The 26,437-nt window shown below is 36.4% G+C and overlaps 1 protein-coding gene across 2 annotated transcripts in view; it reads right to left on the reverse strand.

The window, feature by feature from the left end:
• Nucleotides 1-26,437, reverse strand: part of GABRB2 (gamma-aminobutyric acid type A receptor subunit beta2) — a gene marked incomplete at both ends in the record, with an annotated part of 286,562 nt that overhangs the window by 131,109 nt on the left and 129,016 nt on the right. For both annotated transcript variants that reach the window (XM_082622577.1, XM_082622576.1), the window contains one exon: nucleotides 18,158-18,240. In XM_082622577.1, coding sequence (XP_082478703.1) covers nucleotides 18,158-18,240 — 83 coding nt within the window. The remainder of the gene's footprint in view (nucleotides 1-18,157; nucleotides 18,241-26,437) is intronic.

Consider the following 26,437-nt stretch of genomic DNA (forward strand, 5'->3'; position numbering starts at 1 on the left):
GTCTCATAATGTAGAGGATTTTTCAAACATAGTATTCATACATATACATATATTTATTCCTTTTAAGATGCTTTTCCCATTTAGGTTATTACAGAACACTGAGCAGAGTTCCCTGTGCTATATAGCAGGTCCTTGTTGGTTATCTATTTTAAATAGAGCAGTGTGTACATGTCAATCCCAAACTCCTATCTTCTTCAAGCAGACATTCACGTGCTAACCTGTGTGGCCTTTGTAAGTTACACAACTTCCCCAAGACATCATATCTTCATTTGTAAAGAGGAAATAACATTAGTAGCTGCCACATGCGAGATTTAGGTGACATCATGTCTGTATAGACACAATGCCATATCTGGCACAAAGTAAGCATTTAATAAATGGTAGTTACTATTACAGATGATGGTGATCATGATGACAATAAACATAATAATCATGGTAGCAGCTATAGTGGAAATGGCTCAGGGATAGACGGTAGGCTCTGGGGGCCATCACAAAGAGAGAGGTATTTGGTTTGCAGTACTGAAAGCCTACTGAAAGGAACATATCTTCAAGTGCTAACATAGGAAGCCAGGTTCAGGATATGAGAACAGTCAGTCTGAGTTGGATTCACTGGGCTGCAACTATCAAACAAATACAAAATGAGTCTTCTGGAAATGCTTCAGGGAAGGTCTTTGGGTGTATTTATGCCTCTGGCTTCTTAGGTTCACATCAGGTTTCACAAAGTGCTCTCTAGCCTTCACTAAAAATGCTAAGAAAGCCACAAATATGGCATTTTCACTTAACCAGGATCAAGTATAAAATGAGGTCCAGCCAAGAAGAGACGGTTTTTGTAGGATGACAGCAGTGTTGGCACCTCTCCTGAGCCTAAAGGAAAACCTAGTGAACAAGTTTGTATCCCCTCCCACTATCTTCCCTCCAGGAGATTTGCCATAGAAAAACGTTTAATATACAACATGCACTAAAACTGCATTTTTGACTCTAATGGGCAATTTCGAAGCAAGAAATAAATGAGCATTAGAACCATCAAAGAAGGTGGCCATGACTCTCAGAAAGGTAAATATTATACAGTGTGAGTTTTTGAGCAGAGCCTTATCCAACACTCAGGGTCCTGAGGGACTTAGGAATCATTTAGTTTTTAAGAAAATGATTCACCTTTACAAACCCATAACGCCAATCAGTTTTCTTATAATTGCTCCTTGCTGTTCGTTGAGCTTCAAGCTGAGCTTGGGCCAGCACATTCCTAAACTTCACAGCTGTGCTTACCATGTGGTCAGAGGGGTGAGCAGCTCTTGGGCTCTGGGCTCATTTAATTACCAAGTCAGCTCAATACAGGTGAGGGATGGCAGCCAGTGTGTTCAACTGACGGGGGTTTCACATATTATTTATACTGATGTCTTTTCAATGTTACAGAGCAAAAATCCAATAAGGCATTGTGTCTACTGATAAAATATTTCTCCCCAAATTCTCTGTATTTAAAACTCTAAATTCCAAAGGTACCTGTTGATTCATGTGGAAGTCTTGATCACTGCCAGCGTAATATAGATAGTCTATCCACACTCTACCCTTTAGGCCAGCAGGTACTATGTAAACATATCCACTTAATAAACTGCTTCACTTTGTACACCACGGCAGAAACAGCTTAATGGTGTGTTCAGGAAAATGAACCAAGCAGGGAGATTTTCACCAGTGAGATTGGCAGATACTAGTTTGATAACACTGAATTTTGCTTCTTTGGGGCTTGCCCACTTAGGAATAATAAAATAATGGATTCCTTTGCAATTAAGAAAAGGAATTTCTTATACCTCTTCAATTCTAATGTGCTTGATGTTCCTTTTATATTTCAGCATTTTGGAAATCAGGATATATCTACCAAGAGATGAGTACATTCAATGTGGAATTTTATTATTCTTATTAATGTAATGGTGAATCTTACAACTGATGGTATTTAAGAGAAGAAAATAGTCATGTGCCAGATATTGACATCTTATAAAATAGATATCCTGCATTGCTGTCATACTTGCTCAAAGGCTGACCTACAGTGTATACAATAATTCTAATGCTCCTTAAGTTTTAAGTTCTTTTCTCTTTTAGTCCATTCATTTTACATTAGAAAAAATTCCATATAACCTGTAAGCTGCACAAGATGTCATCACGAATGTAAACCAAGTGTGAAGAAAACTCTCATCCTGAAAGTTGAAATGCATACATTTCCTATAAAACCATATCAAAAAACTTTAAATTTTATATTTTCTATGTTGTAGCTATTCAACTTCTATGGATTTGTTTGTATATTAGTGTTATCAGACCTTTCTGAGATGGTGGAAATGTTCTGTATATTTTCACTGTCTAATGTGGCATAAACATATGGTTACTGAGCACATGTTACACGCCTGGACTGACTGTGGACGGAATTTTTAGTTTAATTTTAATTGATTTACACTTAACATTGAGAGCCGTATATCTATACACACGCATATATAATCATAATTGCATTTAACAATATAGCTTTGATCGTACACAAATTATAACATTATTTAAAAAGCAACTAGTAGAATTACGTTCTACAATAGAGAACAGATTAAATAAATTATGGTCCAGCTATATAAGCAATATTAGACACTACAAATTATAAGAGAATATTTCAGAAAATAAGGATGTGATATGCTTTTAAATTTTAAAAATGAGGTTGAAACTTGTATAGGCAGTTAAAGATTACATATGTGTATGAAAAAGGAGAGTTCCAGTTTAAGATGACATATATACCTTTCCCGTCTTACTTGAATCTCATAAATAACTGTAAAAGGAAGGAAGAGTTAAAATCCATAATAGCCCTACAAAATAGGAAAGTATGTCATCAATGGGCCAGTAATTTTGAAAAATGTACAGAAGTTTGGATGTAGGTGAGGTTACACAGATAAAGAAAACCAAGTGGAGAAAGAAGTTTTACATGGGGGCATGCCAAGGAGGGAGCCCATCTCCTCACTAGCATACTAGAGCCATGACTTCACAGTGTGGTCCTCAAACCTGCAGCATTAGTGTGACCAAGGCATTGTGAGAAATGCAAATTCTAAGGCCTCATCCCAGACTCACTAATTTAGAAACCCCAGGAATGGGACCCGACACTCTGTGTTTTAACAAGCCCTCCAGGAGGTTCTCATGCCACTTAAGTCTGAGAACCAGGCCCCTAGAGCACGCTTTCTCAACTTTGGCTGTTCATTGTCATCACTCTGGGAGCTTTTAAAATTACTGATTCAGTAGGTCTGTGGTGTGGCCCATTCATTTGGACTTTTAAAAACTTCTCAGGTGATTTCATGTGCAGCAAAGGTGAGAACCTATGTACTGGAGAATTTGCAAACTCAGTTAGGAAACCCAGAGTGGGAACCACATGGAACCAGTAGACCAGTCTTCATCTTTCTCCTACAACTGGCTCTGGTGACTGCACTCAAGATAATGTTGGAAGAAGGCTCCCTACACAAAGTGGGGACTGCCTGGATTCCTAGTTTAGATACTGGGCTGAAGAGAGGACCAGAACAGAGCCCCAGATAGCCATCGGCACCTCTATAAATGGAGGGGAAAAAAGCTAGGTGGTAGTACCATCAGTTCCTTCCAGGAGTGAAAGAGTGAAATAATCTAAAGTGCTTAAGCCTCAGATGAGTCTTGGTTACCTGTGAAAGGTCCTAGCATACTGTACGAAAGAGAGAAATTGTCTTTACCATGTAGCACAGAGAACTCGGCTCAATATTCTGTAACAACCTAACTGGGAAAAGAATTTGAAAAAGAATAGATACATGTATATGTATAACTGAATCACTTTGTTGTACACCTGAAACTAACACAACATTGTTAATAAACTATACTCTAATATAAAATAAAAAGCTAAAAAACAAAGAGAGAGGTTGTCTGATCAGCATGCCCAGTTCTCCTCTTGCCCCGCACTTCTCAGCGAAGAAGCTGGTTATGCAAACAATCATATAACAGTGCTGGGGAAACTCACATGAGGTCAGAAAACCTCTCTCAGGAACCTGAGCTGATCAAACTACCTGTTTATTTACAAATATAAATAGACTACCAAGATCAGCAGATGTATAAGGGAAACCATCAGCATGAAAAAGAAAGATCAAGATAAACAAACATAAATCATCACAAAAGGAAATAGATGAAGAAAGCAGAAGCAAACTTGTAAAACAGCTTAAACTGATATTTAAATTAAAAAGAACATTCCAAAAGAGAACAAATGACTATGGAAAACTAGTAGTCAAAGCATAAGGAAGAGGTCTTATAAATTGAAAACATGATTGCCAAAATATAATATTCACTATTAATAATTTCTTTAGAATAAAAGAAATATTACAAAGTTGAGAGAAAAATATCTAAGAATTTTAGTTCAGAGCCATGAGGGATCCAAGATCAACCTACTGGGATCCCAGGAGGAAAAAAATAGAGACTACAGAAAGAGAAAATGAAAAATGTAAAAAAAAATTCTTTTTACTCTGGGGTAAAAAAACTGTAGAGTTCACTATTTTCATTTTTCATACTCAACATCAAGATGCACCCTTTAGTGTGGAGAAAAGGGAACCCTCCTACATGGTTGGTGGGAACGTAAATTGGTGTAGCCACTATGGAAAACAGTATGGACAGTCCAAAAAAACTAAAAATAGAGTTGCCATATGATCCAGCTATCCCACTCCTGGTCATATAACTGGAAAAAACTATAATTCAAAAGGATACATGCACCCCTATGTTCATAGCAGCACTATTTACAATAGCCAGGACATGGATACAATCTAAATGTGTATGGACACATGAATGGATAAAGAAGATGTGGTACATATATTAATGGAATATTACTCAGCCATAAAGAAGAATGAAATAATGCCATTTGCAGCAACATATGTGGACCTAGAGATTATCATACTGAATGAAGTAAGTCAGACAGAGAAAGACAAATACCATAGGATATCACCACTTATATGTGGAATCTAAAATATAACACAAATGAACTTATGTATGAAACAGAAACAGGTTCACAGAGAGAACAGACCTGTGGTTGCCAAGGGGGGAAGGGTGGGGGAGGGATGGATTTGGAGTTTGGGATTAGCAGAGGCAAACTATTATACATAGAATGGATAAACAACAAGGTCCTACTGTATAGTATGGGGAGCTATATTCAATATCCTGTAATAAACCATAATGGAAAAGAATATGAAAAAGAATATATATGTATATACGTGTAACTGAATCACTTTGCTACAGAGCAGAAATTAATACAACACTGTAAATCAACTATACTTCAATAAAATAAATTTGAAAAAAAGGTGCACCCTGGATATCCAAGTCACTACTCTACTTTCTAACGGTGGAAGAATTGAAAGGGCGGAAGTCAAAGTCCAGAGATACATGAAGGTCACAAATAATATCTGCGTGAGGTGCCAGATATTCTAAACACACATCCCGGTACTTGTCTATGGTCACATGGGACTAATAATTGTTAAACGAAGATCACACCTAACAAGATATCTCCACACCGCAAGGAATGGAAGACAAACCTCCTACTTCCACAGTACTAGATAAACTTCAAGAAAATATCAAAACAAGTCAGTGGCTCGATGTGTATACCATGACACCATGGAGCGTTTGCAATGCATTTGCTTTCCCCTTGATAAATAATTATGTCGAAGCCTCACCTGAATGTCACAAGAATATTTTTCTTATTTGAAATAATATGAGGATCACCTGAAATATCTGGTAGCTTCATCATTTACCACCACCTCCCCACAGACACAGACACATGCACACATGCATTTTCTTCTGTTCTGATACTTCTTAAAGCATTAAGGAGACTGATCAAAAACCTCAAGGGGGTTCTAAGATTATTTAGAAAGATGGGAAAACATGGGGGCCTTAGACTGATTCCTCACAGATGCAACTGTAAAATGTATTCCTGTGAGGAAAACCTAAGAAAAGGAAGATTGCCAGCAACATGGCAACAGACTATCAGCAAAACACACACACCATGCTACTTAAAATCTTAGCAGGGATATGATTTTCATATTTCCTAAATAGCACTGCTCCCAGAGGTATATGCATATGGGAGCTGCATCTTCACATAAACCAGTGATTTCCTAAATGTCCTTTAACTAAAGTCCTACATATTTTTGCTGATGCCAAGTAAACATCAACCCAGAGCTCCCTAGAAATTATATAATCCCACCACTTGCCCAATGCAAGAATTCCTTCTTTCCTAGAAAATGGTTTTACAGCACACAGCAACCTACTGGATTTTTTTAACCAGCTGCAACTGCTACGAACTTTTCTTTCCTTCTTTTTTTAAATATATTCCAGTAAAAAATTGCCTTTTGGCGTCTTTTACCATTAATCTAGTTTTGCCCTTAGGGCAGACATAGTGTGCTCTTTTAAGAGGAAAGTCTGTAGTGATTTGAAAATAGCTATCCTGTTTAAACACTGCCACCCTCCCTCTCCTAGCTTCCCTTCCTCAAGGGAAATATGTCCCTCCTCTACTTTCTTCTACTGGTTCTTCATAATCCGTGGTTTATGTGTCACTCATATTTTAGTTTTCTGATCGCTAAATATCCCTTTTAAAAATGTTGTGCCTCTAACTGAGCACAATATTCCAGGTATAATTTAATAATGATAATAATCATGCTATAATGAGAACAGCTGCTACTGATGGAAATATCAGTACCAAGCATTGTACAAAGATCTCTGTCTTGATTATCTCATTACCTACAAGGTATCAAAATATTGTACAGATGAGAAACCACAGCTTGAAGAAGCTAAGTGACCTGTTTTGTGAGCTGGAGGAACCCATGCCAGATGGCATCTGTATTCAATGCATGTCTTCTCATCCACCATCCCCCATGAGCTTAAAACCCTATCTCATCACCACTTCCTCTGTGAAAGGTATTTTTAACCTACTGACATACTATAAAGTGTCACTAATTTTCACTTTGGGAGTGGATAAACACAATGGTCTCTTTTTGTTTTCTAAGTTCTTAAAATTCTGTATGTATATCTACTGAAATATTGACCAGCACATAGCATAACCTGGATCCAAAATATTCGCCCTCCGTACATGCAGAGAAAACCATAATCCAAAAGGATACACGCATCCCAATGTTCACTGCAGCACTATTTACAATAGCCAAGATATGGAAGCAACCTAAATGTCCAAAGACAGAGGAGTGGATAAAGAAGATATGGTACATATATACAATGGAATATTACTCAGCCATAAAAAAGAATGAAATAATATCATTTGCAGTAACATGGATGGACCTAGAGACTATCATACTAAGTGAACTAAGTCAGACAGAAAGACAAATATCATATGATATCAGTCATATGTGGAATCTATTTTTTTAAAAGATACAAATGAACTTATTTACAAAACAGACTTACAGATATTGAAAACAAACTTATGGTTACCAGAGGGGAAACATGGGGGCCAGGGATAAATCAGGAGCTTGGGATGAACATACACACACTATTATATATAAGATAGATAACCAACAAAGACCTACCATATAGCACAGGGAACTCTACTCAATATTCTGTGATAACCTATATGAGAAAAGAATCTAAAAATGAATGAATATCTGTATAACTGAATCACTTTGCTGTACACCTGAAACTAACATAGTGCTGTAAATCAACTATATTCCAATAAAATTAAAATATTAAAAAAATAATAAAAGGATCAAAACCAGCTTAAAATAATACATTCACCCTGTGCCATAGTAAATTTGGATTCACTATCCAAGCTGCTTAAATGTATCCATCTACATTGACTTCTTTAATAAGAATTATTTAGAATGAATCAGTTGAAAAGAAGAGTTTTTATTCCAACAATATCCTAATAGGAAGATGTTTTTATATGATATTCAATTGGAATTTAATAAGATGACAACAAGCACATTTATATTTTCTGCTTCCTAAAGCATGGTGAATATCGCTAGGAAGAAGAGATGCCTGTTCCAACACCCTCACAGGGACCTTTTCATATTTGACCACAGAGGCTTTAGATGTTGAGCAGGTGATGACTGTCTTCTCTGGACCTGCTTAAATGTTAACAAAACCATAAATGGATTATATTTAAAAATGAACTATCCTTTCACTTCATCTAAGTACAGATGTCAAAGAACTATTAAATCTCCCTCTTTGGACTTTGAAGCTAATTACTAATTCTTTTCCTTTTGGAAGAAGTAAAAGAAATTAATTTGTACTTTATACTGTAGGCACAGCTGGCTGAGACAATCTATGAGGAAGTAGATAGCCCTACAGACAATGAAATTTGCTTGGAAAATAAAATCAAGGGCCAGATGAAGACCTACAAAGGTTGACAAGAGCAATGCTGTGCTTTGGGTCTCCTCTTGGCTGGATTTACTAGATCTCAAAATTAGGGAAGATCTGTGGCAGTGTGGGACTTTTTATATATAATAATCAAAAATTAATGTTATAAAAATAATTATTAATTACTGAAGTTACTGTTTATTTAGATGTCTACCATGTACCAAGCAAAATGCTACATTCTTTATCTATATTAGGTTTTTAATCCTCATAAGAACTTCAGGTGGTAGATATTATTATCCCCATTTTATCTGTGAGGAAACCAAGGCTCAGCTAAGTAGGGTGACATTCTCCATGTCATTCTGGTAGTCAGTGACTATGAGAGGCCAGCAAGAACTGGTTTCTGATGCTGCCACAAAGGGCAGTAGTAGAATTTTTTTTTTTTTTTTTTTTTTTTTTTGCTGTACGCGGGCCTCTCACTGCTGTGGCCTCTCCCGTTGCGGAGCACAGGCTCCGGACACACAGGCTCCGCGGCCATGGCTCGCGGGCCCAGCCGCTCCGCGGCATGTGGGATCTTCCGGGATCGGGGCACGAACCCGTGTCCCCTGCATCGGCAGGCGGACTCTCAACCACTTCGCCACCAGGGAAGCCCTAGAATTTTTTTTTTTTTTTAAGAGCCTAAAAGGAGATGCCTGACTGGCTGTCTCGGTAAACACTTGGCATAGTCCTATGAAGCTGTCTATGAAAAAGCTGCTGAGAAATTTCTACACTCTCTAATTCACTGTGGATCACACTAAGGCTGAGATTGACCAAACAATCAACACCCCTCAGAAACAGAGCACTGATCTTATTCTCTGGGATGCTGACACTGTCCAGTCCAAATCACCCAGAGACAGGCTGAAATAAAAACACACAAATGAGAAAAAAAGGAACCTTTGCATTTTGGTAATGTGAGCAGACTGTCAATGGATCCAGGTGAGAAGATTCCATAGTTCCTTTCAGACAAGCAGCTCACATGTCCCAATTGGAGGACTTGGATATGGGGATGAAGACTGTATAAGACAGCCTTACCCTTCTGAGGAGGGGCGAGGGACCATGTAGCTGATACTGGTATTGAAAAGCTGAACTAGCTCAGCATACAACAGAGGAAACCCCTAACTATTCCCCTTTTAAAGATATGTAATACTCCCCTCACCCTTTTTCCAGTACTTTTCATTCCCGAATGAAACATACTAAGTGGCCTTGTAGTATAATGGAATGTTGTGTCTCTGTAACATAATTTGAACTCTATATATTTTTAAAAAGAGATAAGTCTTTGACTTGTCCTAATACTCTTAAATTATATTTGGCAGCATCATACGTTCCAAAGCATCAGCACACCTGGGACAATTTATTGTTTCTTTATTAGAATTCATCTTATTGCTAAACAGCAAAGTTCAAAAGAACTTTATTTATATAGGCTAGCTTGTAACTTTGTCATCATTTGGCGCTTTTAGGGTGGCATTTCCCTAGAAATATAGGTGAGTATTCCAGTATACCTTTTCCAAACTGACTGAAAGATTTAGAGAAACATACAGACATATACATATAAATTATGTGGATAAAGTATGATGTAGCTGACCACACAGGTAACAGAAGCATGTAGGTATAAAGTAAGGAGAACTAGCTCTAAGTGAAAAGAATGGAAGTACCTGGAGATGGATTTCTCCTTTTTATTTTGGCAATTAGGTTTCATTGCCTACATGGTGGTAAATATTATCAGGTCCCCATTTAGTTCAGCAAATCCCATTAATTCTACAGAGCTTCTCCATCCCTCTAAATTTAAGAAAAGTTATAAAGTAAGCATAGTCCATACTGGCCTTCTAGATTCCTCAGCACTTTATTACAAGGCTTGCTCTAATCTTCCTTTAAGATCTTAAAGAACTAAATATTTCATCTTGGTAGCACTTTTCACTAATGCAATTTTTATATTCATATATGTGTTATTTAAATAATATCTATCTTCCTCATTATAATAAAGGAGGGCAGAGATACTGTCTTTTTTTGTTCACTATTATGTCTCCAGAGTTTATTACAATACCTGGTATATAATTAGTGCTCAATTAATATTTAATGAATAAATAAATTCTTGAATGAATGAAAGCATGAATGAATTAACAATAAACTCAATCCTAATATTCTCCTACTCTAAGCTTCCCAGAATCAAGTTATATTATCCTGGAATGGAACCAATATATTAATTGTTGATATGGAGTCAAGATGATAGTGATTTAGTAATGCAATTATTAGGCTCATTTGCATTTGAGAGAGGTAGCAAGGGAAATAAAGAGGGGAAGGAGGGAAGAGAAGAAGGAAGTAAGGAGAAGGGGGAGGGGAGAGGGAGCAGGAGAATGGATGAATGCCTAGAGTTTGTTTAACAGAAAGAAATGATAAATAAGGTGAAATGTCAGGCATCAACTTCAAAGCTAGTTGTTTAAGGGATAGGATCCTAAATTTATTTCAATATAATTAGTTAACTATGTACTTATAATAATATCACATATGTTACTAATATAACACCATGTTTTATTCTCTATAACAATGATTCACTGTCTGACTAAATACGAATAAACTCCAATTTTTCATAAGGATAGGCTATTTGTTCAATTTTTAGAATACAGACCTTCTGGTTAATCTGGTCCCTACAAAATCAGGGGCTTTACTAAGATAAATCAGCTAACAATTACCACATCAGTATAGAGAAATTGTGCCAAGCAGTAGCTGCATAATCTTGGGCAAATCACTTTACTTCTTTGAGTCTGTTTCTCCAGCTGTAAAGACAGAAATATTAATACCTACCTTATAGATTTTAAACTAAAATGCCCACAGGAGACAAAGAAGGTCATTATATAATGATAAAGGGGTCAATTTATCAAGATATAACAATTGTAAATATATATGCAACATTAGAGCACCTTAATATATAAAGCAAATACTAATAGAACTAAAAGGAGAAAAAAACAGGAATACAATAATAGCTGGGGACTTTAATACTCCACTCTTAACAATGGTTAGAGCACCCAGACCAAGAATCAATAAGGAAACAGTAGATTTGAACAATGCTGTAGAACAAATGGACCTAAGAGACATATAGAACATTCCACCTGACAGCAACAGAATACACATTCTTCTCAAGCATGCACAGAACATTTTCTAGTATATATTATAAGCTAGGTCACAAAACAAGTCTCAAAAAATTCAAGAAGATAGAAATTATATCAAGTATCTTTTCCTGCCACAATGGTATGAAACTGGAAATCAATAACAGGAGGAAAGCTGGAAAATGCACACATATGTGAAATAAAACAACATAATCCTAAACAATCAATGGATAAAAGAATAAATCAAAAGTGAAAAAAAAATTTTTGAGACAAATGAAACAGAAACACAATGTAACAAAACTTATGGAATGCAACAAAAACTGTTCCAAGGGGCTTCCCTGGTGGCGCAGTGGTTGAGAGTCTGCCTGCCGATGCAGGGGACACAGGTTCGTGCCCCGGTCCGGGTAGATCCCACATGCCGCGGAGCGGCTGGGCCCGTGAGCCATGGTCACTGAGCCTGCACATCCAGAGCCTGTGCTCTTCAATGGGAGAGGCCACTGTGCTCTTCAATGGGAGAGGCCACAACAGTGAGAGGCCTGTGTACCGCAAAAAAAAAAAAAAACTGTTCCAAGAGGAATGTTCATAGCTGTAAACTCATGTATCAAGAAAAACATAAAGTTCTCAAATAAACAACCTAACATACCTTGAGGAACTAGGAAAAGAAGAAAAAACTAGGCCCAAAATTGGCAGAAAGAGGAAATTATAAAGATTAGATCAGAAATAAATAAAATAGAAAACAGGATACCAATGAAAATAGAACAATCATAGAAGATCAAGGAGATTAAGAGTTGGGTATTTGAAAAGATAAACAAAACTGACAAACCTTTAGCTAGACTAAACAAGAAAAAAAAGGGCACAAATAAACAGAATTATTAATGGAAGAGGAGACATTCCATTCCAGCTAATACCACAGAAATACAAAGGGTCATGAGACTACTAGGAACAGTTGTACGCCAATAAATTAATCTAGAAGAAATGGATAAATTACTAGAAACATACAATTTACTAATACTGAGTCATGAAGAAAAAGAAAATATGAACAAACCAATTACAAGTAAGAGATAAGTAAAAAGATTTAATCAGTAATGAAAAACTTCCCAACAAAGAAAAGATCAGAACCAAATGTTTTCACTGGTGAATTTTACCAAGCATTCAAAGAAGAATTAATGCCAATTATTCTTAAACTATTCAAAAAAATTAAAGAGAAAGGAATGCTCCCAAACTCACTTTACAAGGCCAGGATTACCCTGACACCAAAGTCAGATTAAGATACTGCAAGAAAAGAAAACTACAGGCTAATATCCTTGATACATATAGATGCAAAAATCCTCAACAAAATACTAACAAACCAAATTCAACAGCACACTGGAAAAATCATACACCATGAGCAAGTGGGATTCAGCTCTGGGATGCAAGGATGATTCAGCATATGCAAATCAAAACGAAAGGTAAAAATAATACAATTAACTCAATAGATGCAGAAAAAGCATTAAAAAAATCAACACTTTTTCCTGATAAAAATCCTTGACAAATTAGGTTAGAAGGAATGTACCTCAATATAATAAAGGCCATTGTATAACAAGCCCACAGCTCATATCATACTCAATGATGAGAGGCTGAAAGCTTTTCCTCTCAGATCAGAAATAAGGGGGCCCACCCACAACTCCTATTCAACACAGTACTAAAAGTCCTAGCCATAGAAATCAAGCAAGAATAAAAGAAATAAAAGAGATCCAAATTAGAAAGAAAGAAGTAAAACTGTCTCTGTTGGCAGGTGATATGATCTTGCATATAGAAAACCCTAAAGACTGCCAAAAAGCTGCTAGAACAAACTAATTCAATAAAGTTGCAGTATACAAAATTAACATACAAAAATCAGTTGTAATTTTATACACTAACAATAAACTATCTGAAAATGAAATTAAGAAAACAATCCTCTTCACAGGAGCATCAAAAACAATACAATACTTAGAGATAAGGAATGCTTGATCAAGGAGGTTAAAGATCTGTACAATGAAATCTATAAAACATTGATGAAAGAAACTAAAGAAGATTCAAATAAATGGAAAGATATCCCATGTTCATGAATCAGAAGAATTAATATTGTTAAAATATCCACCACCCAAAGCCATCTATAGATTCAATGCAATACTTACCAAGATTCCAATGGCAGTTTTTACAGAAATGGAACAAACAATCATAAAATTTGTATGGACCCAAAGATTCTGAATAGCCAAAGCAATCTGAAACAAGAATAATAAAGCTGGAGGTATCACACTCCTGATTTTAAATTATCCTACAAAACTATAGTAATCAAAACAGTATGGGTCTGTCATAAAAACAGACACATAGACCAATGAAGCAGAACTAAGAGTCCAGAAATAAACCCTCACATATATGGCCAACTAATATTTGACAAGGGAGTCAAGAATGCTCAATGGAGAAATGATAGTCTCATTCCATGAATGGTGTTGGGAAAACTGGATAACCACATGCAAAAGAATTTGCATCAGGGAAATGCAAATCAGAACCACAATGAACAACCATCTCACACTTGTTAGAATGGCTATCATAAAAAAGACAAGAGATAAGTGCTTGCTAGCTAGGATGTGAAAAACAGGGAATCTTGTACACTGATGATAAGAATGTAAATTAGTATAGTCACTATGGAAAACAGTATGGAAGTTTCTCAAAAAATTAAAACCAGAACTACCATATGATCCAGCAATCCTGCTTCTGGGTACATATCCAAAAGAAATTAAATCACTAGCTCTAAGAAGTTCCTGTACAACCATGTTCATTGCAACATTCTTTTTGTTTTTAAACTTTTTATTTTATATTGGAGTATAGCCAATGAACAAAGTTGTGACAGCTTCAGGTGCATAGCAAAGTGACTCAGCCATACATATACATGTATCCATTCTCCCCTAAACTCCCCTCCCATCCAGGCTGCCACATGACATTGAGCAGAGTTCCCTGTGCTATACAGTAGGCCCTGGTTTGTTATCCATTTTGAATATAGCAGTGTGTACATGTCCATCCCAAACTCCCTAACTATCCCTTCCTCCCACCCTTCTGCCCGGTAATCATAAGTCCGTTCTCTAAGTCTATGAGTCTGTTTCTGTTTTGTAAATAGTTCATTTGTATTATTTTTTTTTAGATTCCATATATAATGGCTATCATACAGTATTTCTCTTTCTCTGTCTGACTTACTTCACTCAGTATGACAATCTCTAAGTCTGTCCATGCTGCTGCAAATGGCATTATTTCATTCTTTTTAATGGCTGAGTTATATTCCATTGTATACATGTACCACATCTTCTTTATCCATTCCTCTGTCGATGGACATTTAGGTTGCTTCCATGTCTTGGCTATTGTAAACAGTGCTGCAATGAACACCGGGGTGAGTGCATCCTTTCAGACCATGTTTTCCTCCAGATACATGCCCAGAAGTGGGATTGCAGGGTCATACAGTAGCTCTATTTTTAGTTTTTTAAGGAAATTCCATACTGTTCTCCATAGTGGCTGTATCAATTTACATTCCCACCAACAGTGTAGGAAGGCTCCCTTCTCTCCACACCCTCTCCAGCATTTATTATTTAGAGATTTTTTCATGATAGCTGTTTTGACTGGTGCGAGGTGATATCTCATTGTAGTTTTGACTTGCATTTCTCTAATAATTAGCGATATTAAACATCTTTTCATGTGCCTCTTGCCCATCTGTATGTCTTGTTTGGAGAAATGTCTATTCAGGTTTTCTGCACATTTTTTGATTGGGTTGTTTGTTCTGATGATATTAAGCCTCATGAGCTATTTTCTCCCAATCTGTGGGTTGTCTTTTTGTTTTCTTTATGGTTGCCTTTGATGTTCAAAAACTTTTGAGTTTAATTAGGTCTCATTTGTTTATTTTTGTTTTTATTTCCATTATTCTGGGAGATGGATTGAAAAAGATATTGCTGCGATTTATGTCAGAGAGTGTTCTGCCTATGTTTTCCTCTAGGAGTTTTATAGTGTCCAGTCTCACATTTAGGTCTTTAATCTATTTTGAGCTTATTTTTGTGTAAAAGAGTGATCTAATTTCATTTTTTTACATGTAGCTGTCCAGTTCTTCCCACACCATTTGTTGAAGAGACTGTCTTTCCACCATTGTGTAGTCTTGCTTCCTTTGTTGTAGATTAACTGATGCAGCATTCTTTATAATAGCCAAGACGTAGAGGCAACCTAAGTGTCTGTTGATGGATGAATGGATAAAGAAGATGTGATATACACACACACACACACACACACAGAATGGAATATTATTCTTCTATAAAAAGGAAATCCTACCACTTGTGACAACATGGATGAACCATGAGGGCATTAGGTTAAGTGAAATAAGTCAGAGAGAGGAAGACCAGTTCTGTATGATCTTACTTATATGTGGAATCTAAAAAAATACTGAACTCATAGAAACAGTTAAAGGGTACAAACTTTCATTCATAAGGTGAATAAGATCTGAGTATCTAATCTACAGAATGGTGACTATAGTTAACAATACTGTACAATATACTTAAAGTTTCTAATAGAGTAAATCTTAGAAATTCTTAACATACACATACACACACACACACAGGTAACTATATGAAGTGATGAAAGTGTTAACTAACCATATTGTGGTAATCATTTTGCAATACACACACATAACAAATCATCACACTGTACACCTTAAACTCACACAATGACATATGTCAATTATATCTCAGAAAAGCTGGAAAAATCTATATTGTTTACCAGGGTAACTGTGAACTGAAATGAGATATGTAAAAGCTCCTTTGTAAAACTTAAACTTTCTAAAAGTCTAAAGAGTTATCATGGTTTTTTTTAATTAATTTATTTATTTTTGGTTACGTTGGGCCTTCGTTGCTGCACGAGGGCTTTCTCTAGTTGTGGTGAGCGGGGGCTGCTCTTCGTTGCTGTGCACGGGCTTCTCATTGAGGTGGCTTCTCTTGTTGCAGAGCATGGGCTCTAGGCATGTGGGCTTCAGTAGTTGTGGCATGCGGGTTTCAGTAGTTGTGGCACATGGGCTTAGTTGCCCCACGGCATGTGGGATCTCCCAGACCAGGGCTCCAACCTGTGTCTCCTGCATTGGCAGGTGGATTCTTAACCACTGCGTCACCAGGGAAGTCCAGGAGTTATCATGTTAATTTTTAAATATTCATGTCAAAAAGAATATTCATGTCAGAATTATACTTTAATTACATGGAACACTTGGATGCTGCCTGTGTCCTTAGGCGTCATCGGTTCTTCAAAATAAAAAGGCTTTGTTTACTACTATGAGGGTTGTGAAAGGCGCAAGTGACATAACATCAGTGCAAGTGCTTTAACCATGTACAATTATGATTATTTAAAATTCCAGTCAAATTCTACCACAGAAAATGCTCTTACCACAAAAATTCATTAGTAGTACACAGCAACATACTTTTTTCAAAATATCCTTACATCAACGATTTGAAACAACCAAAGAATTTGAACTTTGAAGAACATTATTCTCTAAACTGTGTCCTGAGTTACATAAATGCAAAGTTATCCGAGAGATATCTACATAAAAATAATCATCAAAATCCCTTGGACCAGTTTCATTAAATAGTTCTTTATGGCAAAGATCTAATGTGAAAATAATGATGATTTGGAAATACAAGTATGCAATCAGGTTCTTCAAAAAGTGCATATAAATTTAATTATCCCCCAAAACTATTTTTTGAAATGGGCAAAAATACCAGCAACATGTCATAAATGCAGTATTTCTGCTCAGAGCAGTGATTTAGAGTTTCATGGCTCGCCAAGGCTAGAGTTCCTCCCAAAGACTGAGAGTATCCACAAAGCAGTCAAGCTAGTCATTATCTAGAATGCTGGTTATAAAATCATCAGCTTCCAATTGTTTGATAGGATTAAATAGGAAAACATTGAAAAGAATTGAGAGAGAAAAAGGATTTGAAATCCTCCTCCACCTCAAACGACCTCTCTGTGTGACCTCTGAAAAGGAAATGGGTTATGAAATAGATGCTTTAGCCCAGTCAACAGGGTAGGTGACTGAATCGTCAAGAAGGATGCTGAAACTGTGGCCTAGAAAAGCACCAACATTGTAAAACAGGTCAGCACAGGAAAGAGAATAAAAAAACACCTACACCAATTTTGCTCATCATATGCCCTTCAGCAAGAATATAAAATAAATTTGAAACAATGAAAATAGTCCCTCAAAATAAAAAACATTCCACCAATCCACACTCTATGAATGTTTTAACTAATCCAGAGGCCACTTTTACTCTGAAATGAATTGCAGAGATAACATTTGTGAAAGGCAAAGGCAATAAGGACATCCCATGTTATGCTGCTATCTCCACCTATTTTTCCAAGCCTGTTGCAGCTATTTGCACCAATTCCATATAATAAAGTCCTGAAATAGCCCTTGGTCTCCTTCCAGGCTCTTAGTATCTTCCTTTTATTGCTAGATTACTGCTTCCCTACACATCCCTCCCAGGGACTTAGGGATGACACTAAGAGGGTGGCCGCGTGACTGAGGGAAGACACTGTGAGCACCTCCCTCCACCAAATTTGGCACACTAGCACAACCTTTGCAGGACTTGTGGTCTGGATGTGAACCAGGGTAGGAGACCTTTGCCCAAGGAGAACCTTAAAGCCAAGTTCAGTCAAACTGGATTGTCAGAAAAACTTACAGCTTTCAATTTCCAAGGTGCAGTTTTGTTCATCCAGTGGGTACCGCCTCAGGTCCATCATGCAGGCAGCTGTGGTTGTGATTCTAGAAGAGAAATATCAATGATACATGCTGTTAGCTGGTCCATGACTGAGCTGGAAAAATTAAATCTAAGTCTCAAAGAAGACAGCACTGGGCCTATAGGAGACTGATTTAGCATAAACTCCAACAAAAAGAAAAGGAGTGCTACAACTTTGGATAACCATTTTCCTTGATGAGCCTCATGATGCTTTGTAAATTAAACAGAGTGGACTAAAGCAGTATTCTCCCAAGATGTGGTCCATTACCTACGTGGTACCCAAATCACCTGGGAACGTTTGTTAAACAGGCAGTTCCCATTCTCCAGAAGGTCTTGGGGGTGGGATGAGGCCATCCCAGGACTTTACAAGCATCAAAGGTGATTGAGAAAACCAACATGGATATTACTCTTGCACTCACATTTGTTTTCTCCTCCCCTTCTCAAGACCCTAAAGTCAAACCTTCCAACAATCTTGGCTTTGGGCCATCATTTTTGACCTTTCTATACATAGTGTGGTGCTTTGCAAGTGTATTAGTATAACACACAATATGCCTTTCATCTGTCACCTGATTTGCTCTGTCCTGAATAATCTGATATTCTCAAGGCCTGTTGGAGAGCTTCCTCCTATCGGTTGGCAGAGTTATTTATTTAGGACACACTGTACCTTTATTAATTTATCAGGGACAAATGAATATGTCTCTTTAATGTCTTTATATTTCTCTGTCACCATTTTTCACTAATCTCACTTTTCACTAAATGAAGGCCTGCTAGAAAGAGCCAAAAAACATACAGCCCTAAATGATTTATCAATTTGGTTTCTGATCAATAAGGCAGCACAATGTTATGAAAAAGCAGAAGTTTTAAAACACAACAGATATAGGTTTGGATTCTAATTCTGCCTCACTAACTGTGATTCACATCCAGATGGTTAATATCTCCTAACCAACCTTAGTTTCTTTGTCTGTAAAAAGGGGGCCTTCTTAACAACAACAGTAATGATAGCTTAACAGAGTTTCTGTATGAACTAATAGAATAATTTATGTAGAGAATATAAAAGAGTCCCTACACATAATAGGCCCTTCATATCTGCTGAAAAAAACTAAGAGGAGGGGCTTCCCTGGTGGCGCAGTGGTTGAGAGTCCACCTGCCGATGCAGGGGACACGGGGTCGTGCCCCGGTCCGGGAAGATTCCACATGCTGTGGAGCGGCTGGACCCGTGAGCCATGGCTGCTGAGCCTGCGTGTCTGGAGCCTGTGCTCCGCAAAGGGAGAGGCCACAACAGTGAGAGGCCCGCGTACCGCAAAAAAAAAAAAAAAAAAACTAAGAGGAGAAACTGATGTTAAATTTGACCAGCTTTGGCTTACTCTGCTCCTAGAGGTACTATACTGTGTGTTGGAAACAGAGAAATAAGATGCAGATCCAGCTTGGGAGAAACAATCCATAGTTAGACCTTTTTCATTAGAAGGTCTTGGGCAGAGCTTAGACAAGTAGTCCAGGTGGACTGAATCTCTGAAATTCCTTAGTTAGGTGTGAGAGTCCTACTCCTCAGTTGTAGGATGGAAATACCTAAATGACTTAATGTAAGTAGTTCATGCCTCTTTAGTTTGATTACTTCTTCATTAAGGCTTGTGCTCTGTTAATTTTTGTTTTCCTCTTTAGGGATAAGTGAGCATCCTAGGGGTGATGTTCATTCTGGGTTCCTTGCTCTCGGTCACCAGGAGATGGCTACTCTGCCTCAACTCCTTTCCACCTCCACTGCCTTCCTCAGTGTCTATGGTCCCACTGCCTCACTTCCATGTTATTATAGTATCTTGGTCTCCTAGCCTCTCCATTTGCCTCCCTACTAACTATAATTCATACAACAGTCAGATGTTTTAAAACCATAGATCAGGTTTTATCCCTCCTCTTTAAAATTTTCAGTGGCTCTTCCAAAAACTCCAGTCTTGGCTATGGCCTACTGTGCCCTGAATAATCTCACCCTTCTCTCCCAATGTTTTCTCATACCAAGTCCTCACTCACTATTTCCAGCCTTCACATTTGTTCTCTCTGCCTAGAACATGTGTCCCCCCCATATGCACAGAGCTTTTTTTCCGATCCTTTAGCTCAAAAATCAACTTCTCTGAAAGGCCTTTCCTAAGCAGCCCACCCAAAGTGGCTGCCTTAACTAATGCTCCATCTTAGCTGTTTATTTCCTTCAAGGAATTACTACAATCTGAAATTATCTTGCTTATTTCTTTTCTTGTAAGAACTATTTTTCCCAGTAAATTTTAAGCTGTTTAAAGACACAGACTTTTTTCTATTTACTGTAAGGGAATCAAAAAGTATCTGTTGAAAGGATAAATACATGAATTATACAGAGTCAAGCAATTGGTTTTGCTGTGCTTAAATCTTTTATTTGGAGGATTATTTTATTGCATCATTTCTCTTTTTTTAAACTTACAATGTGTCTTAGGTTTTAGGGATTCTTTTTATATTTTTAACAGTAAGTAAATTTTAATCCACTTAATTAGCATTACATAACTAGTACCAGAGTTTATCTTAGTATCGAACTGATTGTTTTTCCTTTCAGTGGGACTGATCAAATACCTATATTTTATAAATTCTAAAAATTATATAAAAATTAACATTCACATTTACTCAGTGTTAAAAAAAGACAATTTATTTTGGCTATGTGATACTTGGCTAAATTTTTCACTGGTCCACTGATTTTTTTCAAAATGTAGATCCAACCTGAATTACCACTAACATACAGGAAACTGAATTGTGTAGAAGAGAAGTATTCAACGGAAATATAATTAGGTGCATAGTAGGCATACCAAATTCTCATGCTATTTATGAAAAATAGCAGACGCAATCTCCATCTTGAGACACTAGAGAAAATCAACTTCATTTGATAGAATGAACACAAAAGACATGAAAGGTAAAAGAGCATACATACTATAAAAAAGGAGAGCCATAAATAGATGACTGACTGTTTAAGTGAGGTGAAATTTGCAATTGCTACTACAGGTTGTAGTTTACACTTTCTGCTGATGCATATTCATGGCAACTAACATCTGTGAACACTAGTACTGTGAGCAAGAAAAATAAATTGACTAATTCTATTGCAGAAGAAATTGAGTTTCTACTCATGTTTTAAAAATGAAGTATTATGAAAGTGTTTTTCTCACATCAACAACATTCATATTCACACCAATGTTTTACTGTTTTTAATGCTATAGTATACTTTGTAAAACTAAAAAATATATAAAAATGTTTTCTAGTAGATGTTTATAAGCATTTGTATCTCCTGTTGGATTAAAACAGAAACTGTAGCCAAAATAATCCATTTGGAATCCTGATCATACAAACCAGGATGAGTGACCTGAGATAAGTCACTTACATGCTCCAATACTAGGTTTCTCCTGAAACCCTGAACTAAAAACTTTCCATCCTGCTTTGTTGTGAGATGATAAAAATAGGAAAAAATCTGTAACATTTAATATTCTGCATCTTTTATTTTTACTCACTGCTAATGAGTAAATACAGTGATAACTCATTTAGCCAGTGGTTACTTGGTAGTGTGCATATGTGTATGTTTGTATACATGAAGAAATGTAGAATACCCACAAACTTATTTTATAAGCAAAGCAGAGCCATAAAATATGATATATAAATATTCAAAAGAGTCATCATGCCATACGTATATACGAAATTCTTATTAACAACTTTTAAGACAAAGTACTGATGTGTAACAAATCTGCATATTTTCTAGGTGTTCTGTGAGATCAGGAACAATTTTTGCCTTATTTCTATCTCAAAAACCTTGCCAGGTGTTGGCATATGTCAATAACCCAAGATTAAGATAATAAAAATAATAATAACAACAACATAAAACAAACAAAGACAGCCATGGTCATAAGTATTCCCAAACTGAGGATTTTGAAGTAATTCTCTAGATTAAGTGACTGATTTAATTTATATAAAAAATTCTCAATCAAATTTAAAAGTCAAAATCATCCTTACAGAAGAAGCTACCCTGAAGTGAATCTTACTCAGAAAAGCTCAACAATCAACATCAAAATCTATTCTCGGGGACTTTCAGATTTGTAACAGGGTTGTTTCTCTAAGAATAAGTCAATAAAACAAATATACTTAAAGGGTTTTCATGAACATGCCTTTCTGAATCCTGATAAAGATCCTTAATGGGCCTTAAGTTACACAACATCACTCCTAGGAGTCTTTGAAGTGAAGCTAGTAACTCATTAGGCAGGCACCCTGATTAAGTTTCAAGACGATTGTGAAATATATGAAGACAGTTCTGTTTTCAATCAAAGGAAACAGTCAAGGATACCTACAAAATTTACCTCATTTATCTGTAGCAAATCTTCCATAGTTAAAAGCAGAAATGCGTCTTCTTTGGGGCTGAATACTGTGGCATGAAGAGAGCCACCTTTGGGGAATACTGATTATTCTGACTGGGCTAAGAGATTTTTAGATAAATTTTTATTCCTCAGCCATTGGGCACTGTCATCCAAAAATGATTTATGGCATAAAATACCAACATAGTGCAAGAAAACTAAATATGTAAAATAAAATAAGAGTCACTAAAGGCATGCATAAAACCAAGAAATACAACAACTATGCCAGCATTTCATATCAAAGCCATAATAGGTATTTTATGGGGTCATTACCTGAGATTTACTGATACTACTACAGCATTCCAAGTTTGAATATGACCAAAGACAGTTATTAAGTAATAATAAATGCCTCTGCCACTCAGCCAATAGGATATAACTCAGAATCATCAATGTGACACACTTGGGGTCTTTCAGCAGATTCTTCAAGAGGGACTTCAGAAGCTAGAATACATGGTTAAACATGTGCCTTAACATGTGAAACCTTGTTAGGATTTCAACCAGAGATTATCAAAAAGTGACTCTGGACTTTTACTTTGTTTGATTTCTTTATCTAGACAACCATCCAGCTATTCCACACAAAAAAATTTGTTTTCAGCATCTTTGTATATTTTTTAAGAAAGTCAGCTGCCTTATCCTCAACTATATTCAAAACATATTGTTCTAATTCACCACATGCTTTTCCTTTGTTCAAAATGTACATTTACCTAAAAGCACAACTTATTCTAATTACAAGGAATAAAGGAACCCCCTGGTATTAGTATGCAGGATTAATAGAGAAAAATTAGGATGTTAAAAAAGGTCAGTTATCAAAAAATACATTGATACATATTTTGTGAGCTGTAAAACAAACATTAAAGACTTCAGCTCTGGGGGGAAATTCCAATTACTGAATTTAAGCATTAGAGGATGAACTGAAATTTCAAAAAGTTCTAAAGAGCTCATCTGAGTTATTTCCCACAAAGGTATTTAAATTTTTTGTTTTAATACCTCCAAGAAGACTTGACATTATTTTGTATCTTACAACTATTTTAGCTGGGAAACTAATTTCTCACATATATCTGCTCTTGTGATATGCTCTTGCTTTTTGTAGAGTAGATAGAACATCTACTGTGGGGTTTAGGTGACTTCAGCTCTGGCATGCTCGATAATAATAAACATAACTCAAATTAATTGACCACTTACTATATTCCAGACACAATCTAGTGTTACTGAAATGTATCATCTCATTTAACATGAGGAGTGTCCTATTACTATTCCCATTTTACAGATAGGAAAATTGAGGGAGGGCAGACAGAAGAAGTGAGAAGAACTACAATCCTGCAGCCTGTGGAATGAAAACCACATTCACAGAAAGATACACAAAAGGAAAAGGCAGAGGACTATGCACGACATGAAGGAACAAGATAAAAACCCATAAAAACACCTAAAGAAGTGGAGATAGGCAATCTTCTAGAAAAAGAAGTCAGAATAATGATAGTGAAGATGATCCAGGACCTCGGAAAAAGAATGGAGGCAAAGATAAAGAAGATGAAAGAAATGTTTAACAAAGACCTAGAAGAATTAAAGAACAAACACCTAGAAGAATTAAAGAACAAACAAACAGAGATGAACAGTAAAATAACTGAAATGAAAACCACACTAGAAGGAATCAATAGCAGAATAACTGAGGCAGAAGAATGGATAAGTGACTGGGAAGACAGAATGGTGGAATTCACTGCCAAGGAGGAGTGAATAAAGAGTAAAGAAAAAAGAAACGAAGACAGCCTAAGAGAGCACTGGGACAACATTAAACATACCAACATTCGCATTATACGGGTCCCAGAAGGAGAAGAGAGAGAGAAAGGACCCAAAAATATTTTTGAAGAGATTATAGTGAAAAACTTCCCTAACATGGGAAAGGAAATATCCACCCAAGTCCAGGAAGCACAGAGAGTCCCAGGCAGGATAAACCCAAGAGAAATATGCCAAGACACATAGTAATCAAATTGACAAAAATTAAAACCAAGAAAAATTATTGAAAGCAGCAAGGGAAAAATGACAAATAACATACAAGGGAACTCCCACAAGGTTAACAGCTGATTTCCCAGCAGAAACTCTAGAAGCCAGAACGGAGTGGCATGATATACTTAAAGTGATGAAAGGGAAGAAACTACAACCAAGATTACTCTACCCAGCACAGATCTCACTCAGATTCCATGGAGAAATCAAAAGCTTTACAGACAAGCAAAAGCTAAGGGAATTCAGCACCACCAAACCAGCTCTACAAAAAACGCTAAAGGAACTTCTCTAAGTGGGAAACACAAGACAAGAAAAGGACCTACAAAAACAAACACAAAACAATTAAGAAAATGGTAATGGAAACATACATATTGATAATTACTGTAAATGTCAAAGGATTAAATGCTCCAACCAAAAGACACAGGCTTGCGGACCAGATACAAAAACAAGACCCATATATATGCTGTCTACAAGAGACCAACTTCAGACCTAGGGACACATACAGACTGAAAGTGAGGGGATGGAAAAGGATATTCCATGCAAGTGGAAATCAAAAGAAAGCTGGAGTAGCAATACTCATATCAGATAAAATAGACTTTAAAATAAAGAATGTTACAAGAGACAAGGAAGGACACTACATAGTGATCAAGGGATCAATCCAAGAAGAAGATATAACAATTACAAATATATATAAACCCAACATAGGAGCACCTCAATACATAAGGCAACTGCTAACAGCTCTAAAAGAGGAAATCGACAGTAACACAATAATAGTGGGGGACTTTAACACCTCACTTACACCAATGTACAGATCATCCAAAATGAAAATAAATAAGGAAACAGAAGCTTTAAATGACACAATAGACCAGATAGATTTAATTGATATTTATAGGACCTTTCATCCCAAAACAGCAGATTACACTTTCTTCTCAAGTGTGCACAGAACATTCTCCAGGATAGATCACATCTTGGGTCACAAATCAAGTATCAGTAAATTTAAGAAAATTGAAATCATATCAAGCATCTTTTCTGACCACAATGCTATGAGATTAGAAATGAATTACAGGGGAAAAAAACGTAAAAAACACAAACACATGGAGGCTAAACAATACGTTACTAAATAACCAAGAGATCACTAAAGAAATCAAAGAGAAAATTTTAAAAATACCTAGAGCCAAATGACAATGAAAACACGACAACCCAAAACCTATGGGATACAGCAAATGGCAGTTTTAAGAGCGAAGTTTATACCAATACAATGCTACCTTAACAAACAATGAATATCTCAAATAAACAATCTAACCTTACACCTAAAGAAACTAGAGAAAGAAGAACAAACAAAACCTAAATTTAGTAGAAGGAAAGAAATCATACAGATCAGAGCAGAAATAAATGAAATAGAAACAAAGAAAACAATAGCAAAGATCAATAAAACTAAAGGCTGGTTCTTTGAGAAGATAAACAAAATTGATAAACCATTAGCCAGACTCATCAAGAAAAAGAGGGAGAGGACTCAAATAAAATTAGAAATGAAAAATAAGTTACAACAGACACTGCAGAACTACAAAGCATCCTAAGAGACTACTACAAGCAACTCTATGCCAATAAAATGGACAACCTGGAAGAAATGGACAAATTCTTAGAAAGGTATAACCTTCCAAGACTGAACCAGGAAGAAACAGAAAATATAAACAGACCAATCACAAGTAATGAAATTGAAACTGTGATTAAAAATCTTCCAATAAACAAAAGTCCAGGACCAGACAGCTTCACAGATGAATTCTATCAAACATTTAGAGAAGAGTAACACCCATCTTTCTCAAAC

The sequence above is a fragment of the Mesoplodon mirus genome (genome assembly GCF_964341445.2).
Source record: "Mesoplodon mirus genome assembly, chromosome: 5".
Classification (NCBI taxonomy): domain Eukaryota; kingdom Metazoa; phylum Chordata; class Mammalia; order Artiodactyla; family Ziphiidae; genus Mesoplodon; species Mesoplodon mirus.